Consider the following 11431-nt stretch of genomic DNA (forward strand, 5'->3'; position numbering starts at 1 on the left):
TAACATGTTCAGATATAATTTTATCTTTAAAGCTAGCTGAAACTCAACCATTAAATCGGTAACAATTAATGTAACATCACATATATTTATTTAGGCTTGGGCTTGAATGATTTTCGAACTGCATGGCCGGGTGATTTTAAAAAATATAAGTTGAAAGCACTATTGTTATTGAAATCGTTGCTTGATTGCTGTAAAGGCGGAAGCATTCGAACGTTTTGAAAAAAAAAAAAACCAAAAAAAAAGAAAAGAAAAGAAAAATTATAAAATAAAGGGCATTCAAACAAACTTCTAATCCATTGTGCATTGTGCACGGCAGGTATCAATCATCTTTGCATTAACATAAAATTCCAAACCCAAAGTGGACGGAACATTCATCTTCTTTATTTCTTTATTATTATTATTATTTATACTCTCCATCAGTTAGTCAAGTCATGAGTGGATACTTGGAAAGGTCTTAATTAGCATATAAGGATTCTCTCAATTTCAGATGAGTGATATATATTTATTTTAGGATCATAATTTTAAAGTTGATACATCTAACTGTGTGCATAATATACAAAACATTCTCTTTATTTGAAATAGAGAGCATCTTAGTCCTTTTTTGAGTCTCTCCAAAATAAATAAATAAATAAAAACATAAATACATATTTATAACTGTTATAACTAAATAAAATCTGGTCGTCACAGTTATAACTGTTATGATTAGAAAAAAAAAAAAAAAAAAAAAAAATAGGAAGATAATAGTTACAAAAGGTATTTTCTCTACAAGATCGATGGATGTGTGGATTCTTTGCACCAATTTCTTGGCAAGTGATAACCAATTAATTAATTGCTGTCATTTTCCTGTCTCTTGTGATTCTTACGACGTGCAATTTGGGTATGGACGACTCCAAGCGTGGAGTCTTTTTAATATTGAGATAAACTTCCAAACTCATACTTGAATTTATCAACGAATTGAATCATCTTAAAAAAGAAAAAAGAAAAATAGAAATTTAGACAAATTAAAATCTCACTATATTAATTAAAATCACTATATGTGAAATTTAACTGGCAAATTTAATTTTCATCTTGAAGACTCCAAGTCATGTGGTTCTTCAAATTGCGAATCAGACTCCAAGTCAATCTTTAATTCTTGACTTCTTTTATTTAACCTTCAAATTGCATTGACATAAAATTCCAAACCCAAAGTGGACGGAACATCCATCTTCTTTACTTCTTTTTGTACACTTGATTGTATTACATCTTGCAACGTACGTGTTCAACACTTAATTGTAGCATCAGCCGCCCATGTGGAATTTGCATCTCCAAACATTCCAAAAGTGCACGTGGTTCTCTGCATTCACACAAACTTTAATTTAAAGCCTAAAGTGGATTTATTGTTAGTCGGTCCCTATTGCATTTTTGTTTCTTGGACAAAATAATGACAGTTGGCTAGCTATAGCTAGCAAAGTTGGACTGGTCCCCTGCTTCTAATCTAATAAGTTGATGATGAAGCTACTGCCCTCTCTTATCGGTACCAATAAATACTTGAACCCCCCGGCCTTTGTCTAGGCATCCCATACATTTTGATTTCTTGACTATTTTCATTCCCAAAATGATTAGCACCCACTTATTTATGTCCACTGTTCATCTCCTCCTGATTTTTTTCTTCTCTTTCTTTGGAACTGCATCCTATCTACGAGTTATTCAACCTGTTTCATGCACTAAAAACCCTATTTTCAGATGCTCTGAAATGGAGACAAAAGCCCTTCTTAACTTCAAAGAAGGTCTCACAGATCCATCGGATCGTCTCTCGTCTTGGGTTGGTGAGGATTGCTGCAATTGGACAGGCGTTGGCTGTGACAATTCCAGAGGTCATGTCGTCAAGCTGGACCTCAGAAACTCATTACCGGTGATTGATTTAGAATTTATGGAAGGTGCATATTTTTATCCAAGAACAGAATATGAAGATTACCTTGATGAAAAGGAAAAAGCTTACGAGAAGTCGTGCTTGGGGGGTAAGATAAGTCATTCATTACTCAATTTAAAGCATTTGAGTTACTTGGACCTAAGCCTGAATAATTTTAGTGGAAACACTATACCAAAGTTTTTGGGTTCCCTTGAAAGTTTGATGTATCTTAATCTCTCTTTCTCATTTTTTTCCGGAGTTGTTCCTCCCCAACTTGGGAATCTCTCAAGACTACAATATCTAGACCTCAATTCATATTCATATTCAAGCAACATCGACTCTATCATTTCCTTTTCACCATGGGGATTGGAAGTCAAAAGCTTGGAGTGGTTGGTTGGTTTTCCATCTCTTAGGTACCTTAATCTGGGATATGTAAATCTTGAGAAAGTACCCCATTGGCTTCATTCAGTTAATATGCTCCCTTCCTTGGTGGAGTTGCACCTAGTTGGCTGTGGACTCGCTAGTCTTCCTCACTCTGTTTCCTCCAACAACTTGACATTCCTTTCAGTCCTTGATCTCTCTTCCAACAATTTTAACTCCTCCATACCTCACTGGTTGTCAAATGTGAGTAGCCTTTCAACAATAAATCTTGCGGACAATTCGCTTAGAGGTGCTATTCCAGATGGTATGGGACATCTAGCCAACTTGCGCAGCTTGGAATTAGCTGTCAACGATCTAATTGGAAAGATACCGAACTCATTTTCAAACCTTTGCAACTTGCAAACATTAAATCTGCTGTTCAACAACATAAGTGGGGAGGTAGTTGAGTTTTTGGATGGCTTGTCTCAATGTTCAAACAGTAGCCTTGAGTATCTAGAATTGAGCTATAATAGGTTTCTTGGGGGGAACTTGCCCTATTCATTGGGAGGTCTCAAGAAGTTGAAAACTATTTACCTCTATGCAAACTCTATTAGGGGTTCAATTCCAGATTCTATTGGAAACTTGACGTCATTGCAAACACTTTACCTCTCTCTAAGCTCTGCTGGGGGTTCAATTCCAGATTCTATTGGAAATTTGAAGTCATTGAAAACGCTTTACCTCAACCTCTACGGAAGCTCTATTGGGGGTTCAATTCCAAATTCTATTGGAAACTTGACGTCATTGCAAGAACTTAGCCTCTCATATAATCAAATGAACGGAGCCATTCTAGAAAGCATTGGGAAACTGTCAATGCTTGTTTCATTGTGGCTTTTTGCGAATTCTTGGGAAGCTTTCCTAACTGAAGCTCATTTTCAAAATCTCACCAGATTAAAATTGCTTGACTTGAGTGTGGAACTTTTTGCAAACTATACATTGGTTTTTAATGTCAAACACGACTGGGTTCCTCCTTTTAAGCTAAGAAGAATTTATTTACGTAACATGAAGATCGGCCCAAAGTTTCCAGCATGGCTACAAACACAAAATAAACTCATCGAGATTGGGCTCGACAATGTTGGCATTTCGGACACCATTCCGCATGGCCTTTGGAAGTCCTGCCCAAACGTCACTTCTTGGAGTCTATCCGGTAACAAGCTGCATGGACAGGTACCATACTTTCAATTTCACCCTTTGGCATATAGTTTTGATTTGAGTTCCAACAACTTAGAGGGTCCACTTCCTCTTTTTCGTAGTAATCTATCTGAAATATTTCTTCAAAACAATATGTTTTCTGGAGCTATTCCTAAAAACATAAGCGAACTATTGCCCAAGTTATCTTGGTTGGACCTTTCTTCAAATTCAATTACTGGTAGAATTCCCCACTCTATTGGAATGCTTAAGGAATTGACAGGTCTTGTTTTGAGAAATAATTCCCTATCCAGGAAACTCCCCCCTCATTGGAAGGATTTACGGAAGTTAGGGGTATTGAACTTAGCAGAGAACAAGATATCTGGCACTGTTCCAAGTTCAATGCAATATTTGAAATCACTACAGCAAATATCATTGAGCCAAAATCATCTTAAAGGAGAGCTTCCTTTTTTCTTTAGAAACTATAGATACTTGCGAACGCTTGATCTTGGAGGAAACAAGTTCTCTGGGAAACTTCCAGCATGGATAGGAGAAAGTTTATCATATTTAGTGGGGTTAAGGATACGGTCCAACTTGTTTCACGGGAACATACCACCTCAATTATGTCTACTTTCAAGACTTCAGATCCTAGACCTTGCACATAATAATTTTTCAGGAGCAATCCCTCAATGTTTAGGAAACTTCAGTGGTGATGGATATAGTAGTTATTATAACTATAGTGTTCAGGAAATGCTGCTAGTTTCGAAAGGAAGAGAATATCTATATGGTAGTTCTATAATTCGTCTTTTCCATTCCATAGACCTTTCAAATAATAATTTATCCGGAGAAATACCTGATAATATAACAAGCAGCTCAATATTGGTCAGTATGAATTTATCAATGAACCATATGTCTGGAAGAATTCCTAAAAATATTGGGAATTTACACATGCTAGAATCACTTGATCTCTCAATGAATGACCTTTCTGGTCCTATCCCTGAAAGCTTGTCTTCTTTGACCTTCTTAAGTCACTTGAATTTGTCATTCAACAACTTGTCTGGAAAAATTCCAAATGGGAATCAACTTCAAACACTGTATGATGATGATTCTTCCATCTACGAAGGTAACTCTTTACTCTGTGGGCCTCCTCTTTCAACCAATTGTTCAAAAGATGAAACTAAACCTAGAGTAGCCAAGGAAAATGGAAGGGGAATTGAGTCAATCTCGTTCTACATTAGCATGGTAGCGGGGTTTATTGTCGGTTTTTGGGGAGTTTGTGGCACATTGATAATCAAAACATCATGGAGACATGCTTACTTTCGAAGCTTTGATAATTTGAAAGACAAGATTGCTGTCGGGGTCAAAATTGTTCGCTTGCTCAGGAAGGTCAAGTAGGAGTTGAGGGTATGGGCATTGAAGCTTTCCAGAATATAAACATTTCTGCATTGTAAGTTTAATTTTCATGTTGCTGTAATAATAAATGCTCCAATCTTTACTTGTTAAAGTTAAATATATGGATGATTTTACAATTGTACTTGTGTGAGACATCTTATCTTTATCTGTTATTGCATCCCATTTTTCAATAACCATTTGTCATCATATATCATTATGTTCTCATTCTGGATTTGAATGATGCTGCAACAAAATGGGGAGCAAAAGGTTGGCTAAAGAAGTTCTAACAAATGCACATCAATCTTGAATTCAAATTTTAATATCAAACCATGATTTTATATCCAAACTATGTAAAAGTAAATTCAAAATTTTAGGGATTAATTGCTTCCAACATGGATTACGCAACCAAGAAAAAAAAAAGGATTTGAGCTACCAAAAAAAAAAAAATCTCGAGTTATTGAACCTTTTAACACCAGAATCCAACACATTCCACCTATAGGCTTTAAAGAATGCATGCTTTGATTCCCATCAGCCATCTACACATATATTTGTCAAATGATGAACAGAAAATCCAGATCATCAAACTTGAAAGTTCTGACAGACATTAGAGATAACATTGTTTCCACTTCAAACAATTACTCTTGAGTCAATTGCAGATGGAGCAAAATCATGCATACCATTCACTAATAATTCACATACTCAACTTAATTCCATCCATTCTTACTAGATTTTGAACGCAAAAGCATTTCCATGTAAAATGCAATGATCACCAAAAAAATCAATTGATGATAATTCCATAGAATAAGCACAATACTTACCACAAAATGACTGCGAGTAAATTGAGATTAATAGTATGAATTTTCCGATGCTATGCTTAAATTACTTAAATCCAAGTAGAACAAATGAAGGGGAAGAAATCAAAATAGAATAATTAACTGTAAGAATTCTCCTTTTCTACTTAATTTGCGTCTAAAAAATGTAGAGGTTAATTAGAATTCCAGCCGTATACATCACTTAATTCAAAGAGATTCACATAACTAAACCCACAAACATTTTTTAATGGGTGTAATTATAAAAATAAAAATAAAAAATCATATCTCTTAAATATTTAATAAATATTTCAAATACTTTTCAAATTTGAATGCAAACAATAAATCCCATAGGCTTATAATTTTATTTCATGAATATGATCACCTCAAGGAATCAATCAACAAACATTATATTAGTTAACTGGAAATTTGCATCTTGAAGACTCCAAGTGTTGTTTTTATGCTCAATTTGTTTCGATATAAAATAATTTCTGCTAGTAAAATATTTTCGAATAAATCATTTTTTCAGAAAAAAATTTCAGCGTTTGGCTTGCATGAAAAAATTTCCAATGGCAAAAAATGGAATCCAATAACTGCTACCGAAATTCGGCCACGTCCGGTCGCCGTCGACGGATTCCGGCCAGTACAGATTCTGGCTACATCCGACCGGAATCTAGAATCTGGCCTAATACGGCTGGAGTCCGGCTATATGGCCAGAATCTGGCTAGATCCGACTGCTTTGCCAAATTCCGGCCGGACTTCGGCTATACCGGCCGAAGCCATTCAGAATAATTGCCTAAGACGGTTACAACTATAAAATAATTGAAATCCTCCTCAAATGGTTCTCATTCAAAACAAAAGTCACATTCTTAACGTCCGGTCAGGTCCGGTCAAAATTCGGCCACGTCCGGTCGCCATCGACGAATTCCTGCCAGTACAAATTTTGGCTACATCCGACCGGGATATGGAATCTGGCCTAATACGGCTGGAGTCCGGCTATATGGCCGGAATCTGGCTAGATCCGACTGGTTTGGCAAATTCTGGCCGGACTTTGGCTGTACTGGCCGAAGTCATTCAAAATAATTGCCTAAGCCGGTTACAACTATAAAATAATTGAAATCCTCCTCAAATGGTTCCCATTCAAAACAAAAGTCGCATTCTTAACATTGTTCATAAATGACAAAGTAGTCTGTTGTAGCATCTTGTTTTTAGTTAAAAAAAACAATAAGAACTTGAACTTCATAATATATATTCCTAATTCCTCCTGGTAAGGTAAGGGAAGAACTAGGGCTTCCCTAAGTTTTTACACTACTGTGTACTTGCTCCAACACTCTTTGGTAATTAAAAGAGTCAATTGAATAAAGGCACATATGTCGGTATGTCCTCCAATCAACTAAAATTATCTCTATGTGGGTGGGAAAAAAATTCATCCATTGACATTTATAAGTTCTGATAAAAGAAAAAAGATAGTTTACATTCATGTCACTCAACAACTTTCTGAACTTAAATCCCTTGGAAACAAAATCAGAATACAAAAAACACCTATCTTAGAAGTACCAAGATTGCCAACAGGCCACAAGAAGCCATTAATACAGTAGGAGAAAAATGTCAATTACCAAGCATCTGTTATGGAATCAAATATGGTGCTTCCTCCTAATGCCCTTACCACGGCGCTTGCCTTTACCCATCTTGAATTTCCTTTTGGACTTCTTCCCTATTCCACTGGTAGGCTTTAAAGAATGCAAGTTTTGATTCCCATCAGCCATCTCCACATCTGTCAAATGATGAAGAGAAAATCCAAATCATCAAACTTGAAAGTGCTGATAGGCATTAGAGATAATGTTGTTTCCACTCACTCTGAGTCAATTGCAGATGGAGCAAAATCATGCAGTATATTCACATACTTGAGTTCCATTCTTACTATATTTTGAATGCAAAAGCATTTCCATGTAAAATACAATGATCACCAAAAAAATCAACTTATGATAATTCCACGAATAAGCAAAGTCACCACAAAATGACTGTGAGTGAATTGAGATCAATATTATGAATCTGACCATGCTATTCTTAAATTACTTTAATCCAAGTAAAAAAATGAAGGGCAGAAAATGAAAGTAGCAAAATTAGTTTCAAACAGAATCATAGCATATAACTGCAAGCACCTATTCTATGTTTAGTTGCCAAGAAAGCAGAAGCAAGAAAGCCATTAGTACAATTATTAGAAAATCAATGGCTCTGTTTGTTAAACTTCACGTTTTCTGTTCTCATAACAAAAATATTAACAAACAACCCATACACAAAACAATCCTCAAAACACAAAATAGAAGGTAGAATGGAGCAATCCAACATAGAAACTAGCATAGCACGGTTCCATCAGTACAAAGCTTCCTTCTTCTTTTTCTCCCCCTTTGCCTTTTCTGAATATTGAGGAATCAGAAGGGGCATCATCCGATCATTGTATAATAGTTGAAACATGTCGTTATAGTAGAACGCGAATAGTGGTGTTGATGTATTGGTGGGTAATGGGTTCTACATCAATAACCAAAATGGGCTACACACAAAATCGCCAACTAGCATGAAAAAACCCAATTACAAAAGCACACAATTTTGTAAAACTACAAACTACCACTCACAACACAATCAACAATTGGGAAATATTGAATACCAGGCGAATCATTGAACTCCAGAAACAGGATAATAAGCATATATATATATATATATATATATAGAGAGAGAGAGAGAGAGGTTACCCATAGCGTTTGTGGTTGTAGTGGTATCGGTACTGGTAGAAGAGGGACGGGCGGGGAGCTTAGGGGCGGCGAGGGCAGCCTCCTGAGCAGCGAGCTTAGCGGCGTCTTTGTTGTCGTAGAAGGGCTCCACTATCTCTCGCCGAATCGCTCGAAGCCTCTTCTCTTTCTTCGACCTCATTGACTTCGCCATCGCTTCTTCTTCTTCTTCTTCAACCACCGCCTTCGCTTCTCTTTCGCTTTGTCTCCCGGAGGCGTTAGGGTTTATAAAATAAAAGAGGGTTATGAGTTCTGGATTCGCCTATGCCTATGAGAGCGTCAGAAAGGGCCCATTTGGCTGCTTCGGAGCTTGTCCTCCTCTCTAAAGACAAGCATATTCCTGCTCCACTAGAGTTTTTTTTTTTTTTTTTTTTTTTTTTTTTTTTTTTTTTTTTGTTCTTTTCTTTTCTTTTTCCCCGTATGTTTGGTTGAAAAAAAAAATTGCTAGAATTACTCTTTTACAATTTGGTGACACGTGTTATTATATAATTGGAGATCATTAAAAAAATGAAAAACTTTACTTATAACTCTTAAACTTTCATCTCTTTTGAAATAAGGTACCTAAACTTTAAAACGTTTCAATTTACAGTATCTGTTTTTTAAAAAGTTTCAATTTCAGTCATTTGTTACAATTTTCCATTAAATCTTGTCAAAATTTTCAAAATACTTCTTTTTTTTTAGAAAAAAATAAAAAATGCTATAATTTAGGTATTGGTTAGAAGTTAACGAAATTTGCAAAAATACTCATGCTTGAATCTTTGAAATTTTTTATAAATATTTTTTAAAAAATAAACACAATGATATTTTGAAAATTTTAATAGGATTTTAAAATAAAAAAATTCTAACGAATGACTGAGATTAAAACTTTCTAAAAAATTAATAACCTAAATTAAGACGTTTTAAAGTTTAAGTATCTTCTTTAAAAAAGGTGAAGATTCAAGAATTATAAGTAAAGTTTTCTCTTAAAAAAATAATAATGACTTCAATCATTTACTGTCATGTGTAAAAAAGTTGCAAGTATAACATTATTCAAATTAAAATAGTTTTCACGGAACTTGAGATACAATGACTCTTCTTTTTGGTGATTTTTATTATTAAAAAAACAATAATCGACATTCAAACTCAGGCTCAAATCACTTATCTTTCTAATTATTTTTGTTGTCACTACCGTATAATTTTTGCTATTCGCATTGTTGTTGATGTTATTTTATCCGCTATGCAAGTGAACTACTATCATGACATAATTAAGGTCTCTAATTGACAAATGCTTTCTTCTCTTCAACATTACAAATAAAGATCGAAAACCCCCAAAAACTGATTGATTGAGATGCACTGTTTGAGTCTGTTTCTATGTGGGTACGTACTACTGCTCAGTGCTCATGCCTTGCCAATGAACTCTACATCAAACAAAAGAACCGAATCTGGAGGAATAATACAAGAACCTGCAACATACAAAATCAGCAGAAAAAACTTAAGATATTGCCACTGTTGAATTAAGCTAATTTTTTACATGTATAAGGAAATTTAGGCATGAAGAAATTGTGTTGTAAAAGATGACTGCTTACCTCCTTTGCACCCAGCCCCTCTGATGCCGTATGCAAGTTCTGGAGGAAGCTTTAGTGTGCGTTTTCCCCCTAAATTAAGCAAGACCAAATAAACTTTAAAAAGTGTGCTACAAAATTAAATTACAATGAAAAAAGAAATTGGAATTTTCATGGATTCTTTCTCTTTGTACCAGCAAGCATTGGGGGGATTCCATCACCTCCTAGAATGCCTTGGTCCCAGCCCTTGATGACCTATAATAACATCCATGAAAATCAACTTTTGAGTATGATGTTCACATATTTAAAATCACAAAGCCATAACTAAGCAACCCATAAGAAAACAGAGGCCACTTCTCAGCCTTCAGGAAAATCCCAAGCTAGCAGATGATTGTTGTATATACCTCACCAACGCCGATACGAAATGAAAGAGGCGTTCCACGATTGTAGCTGCTGTCAAAAACCTTCCCATTCTCCAATTTCCCAACATAATGTGCCTGTTCATCAGTTCATCCACTGAATCATACCACTTACGACATTCCAAAAACTGTGTTTTTAAGCACTTGATCAATTGCATACATACATACTTAGAATGCAATTATTTTGATCTCCAAATAATCTGGAAGCTTAGAAAAGAAAGATAAATCTATATATCACCTTAATGAGCTGTCCCTTGACAGCCTCAGGGCCAGTTCCTACAACTTTATCGCAGAAGGCAAGGCCTGAGGGAGCTACTGTGAGCTGACATGGAGCCGCGTCGGCTGCTGCAATGGCTTCGGGTTGCAAGAGAACATCAAGAAAGCAAAAAGAGAAGCCGAAACCAAGCGCTTCTCTTCTCCCGAGGAGAGCTGGGTTCACCTTTTGTTGGAGTAGAGGAGCCGAAGAGCTACTACTCTGCTGGGACTGGCTTGAGAAACTGATGTTTGATGTTTCTGTTGAACCAAAACTTTTTATGGGTAGTTTTGTGCTGGCAGTGCTAAACTTTCTGGGATTCACAATCCCGACTGAGAATGCCAGTGAGCTCATCTCCACTCCTCTGGACCAACCAGTTCTTTGAAAGAGATAAAAACAGGATAGGCTTCAGCAAGAATAAAAGTGGGATTGTGACAAAATTCTATCAAATATCCGATCCAATGTAATGGGCTAGGCTGCCCCAACTGGCCTATTTGACCCATTAGGAGCCCACCATTGCTCGAACTCTAAGCCCAAGGTGTAGATGAACAATTCATACAACTGAGCGGGGCATTGATTTCTGACGGACAAAAAGAAATAAACAAAAAAAAAAAAAAAAAAGAACAAAGAATAGGGTGAGACATGGTCCACATGGAGCTTTCAGTGCGGTCTCTTTTCTTTTTTCTTTTTTTCTTTTTTTTGGGTAAGTACAGATTTTATAAATAACATTGCGGTATCTTTCAATGACTGATGTAAATCCATGGAGATTAAGCTTCGGCATAATCATATGGCGGTGGC

At 35.9% G+C, this 11431-nt stretch overlaps 3 protein-coding genes across 4 annotated transcripts; 1 reads left to right on the forward strand and 2 right to left on the reverse strand.

Annotated features, from left to right (window-relative positions):
* Nucleotides 1-1732: 1732 nt before the first annotated feature.
* LOC133869294 (receptor-like protein EIX2) lies at nt 1733-4828 on the forward strand. The gene has a single exon (XM_062306248.1). It carries the CDS (start codon nt 1733-1735, stop codon nt 4826-4828), a length of 3096 nt encoding a protein of 1031 aa, XP_062162232.1.
* A 2216-nt stretch (nt 4829-7044) lies between these two features.
* LOC133868658 (uncharacterized) lies at nt 7045-8708 on the reverse strand. The gene is made up of 2 exons (XM_062305595.1): nt 8385-8708; nt 7045-7408 (listed from the first exon to the last, which is right to left on the reverse strand). The coding sequence occupies exons 1-2, from the start codon at nt 8572-8574 to the stop codon at nt 7269-7271; spliced, it is 330 nt and encodes a 109-aa protein (XP_062161579.1). The 5' UTR covers nt 8575-8708; the 3' UTR covers nt 7045-7268.
* A 931-nt stretch (nt 8709-9639) lies between these two features.
* On the reverse strand, nt 9640-11046 carry LOC133869412 (peptidyl-prolyl cis-trans isomerase FKBP13, chloroplastic). Of its 2 annotated transcripts, none has more exons than XM_062306402.1 (5): nt 10619-11046; nt 10366-10458; nt 10156-10216; nt 9986-10034; nt 9640-9862 (listed from the first exon to the last, which is right to left on the reverse strand). In XM_062306402.1, exons 1-5 carry the CDS (start codon nt 10985-10987, stop codon nt 9823-9825), a joined length of 612 nt encoding a protein of 203 aa, XP_062162386.1. In that variant the 5' UTR covers nt 10988-11046; the 3' UTR covers nt 9640-9822. The 2 variants fall into 2 exon arrangements, with proteins under 2 accessions (XP_062162386.1, XP_062162385.1); XM_062306401.1 differs by having other exon boundaries at nt 9986-10054.
* Nucleotides 11047-11431: the final 385 nt, after the last annotated feature.

Source organism: Alnus glutinosa, chromosome 5 (assembly GCF_958979055.1).
Source record: "Alnus glutinosa chromosome 5, dhAlnGlut1.1, whole genome shotgun sequence".
In the NCBI taxonomy this organism is placed as follows: Eukaryota; Viridiplantae; Streptophyta; class Magnoliopsida; order Fagales; family Betulaceae; genus Alnus; species Alnus glutinosa.

What these genes read in the sequence shown, in the direction of transcription:
- LOC133869294 (XM_062306248.1), top strand. Translation starts at nt 1,733, where the DNA reads ATGGAGACAAAAGCCCTTCTTAACTTCAAAGAAGGTCTCACAGATCCA.
- LOC133868658 (XM_062305595.1), bottom strand. Translation starts at nt 8,574, where the DNA reads ATGGCGAAGTCAATGAGGTCGAAGAAAGAGAAGAGGCTTCGAGCGATT. An exon ending in TACAACCACAAACGCTATGG is followed by an intron (nt 7,409 to 8,384) that starts GTAACCTCTCTC and finishes ATCATTTGACAG; the next exon opens with ATGTGGAGATGGCTGATGGG.
- LOC133869412 (XM_062306401.1), bottom strand. Translation starts at nt 10,987, where the DNA reads ATGAGCTCACTGGCATTCTCAGTCGGGATTGTGAATCCCAGAAAGTTT. An exon ending in TTCGTATCGGCGTTGGTGAG is followed by an intron (nt 10,217 to 10,365) that starts GTATATACAACA and finishes ATGTTATTATAG; the next exon opens with GTCATCAAGGGCTGGGACCA. An exon ending in AATCCCCCCAATGCTTGCTG is followed by an intron (nt 10,055 to 10,155) that starts GTACAAAGAGAA and finishes TGCTTAATTTAG; the next exon opens with GGGGAAAACGCACACTAAAG.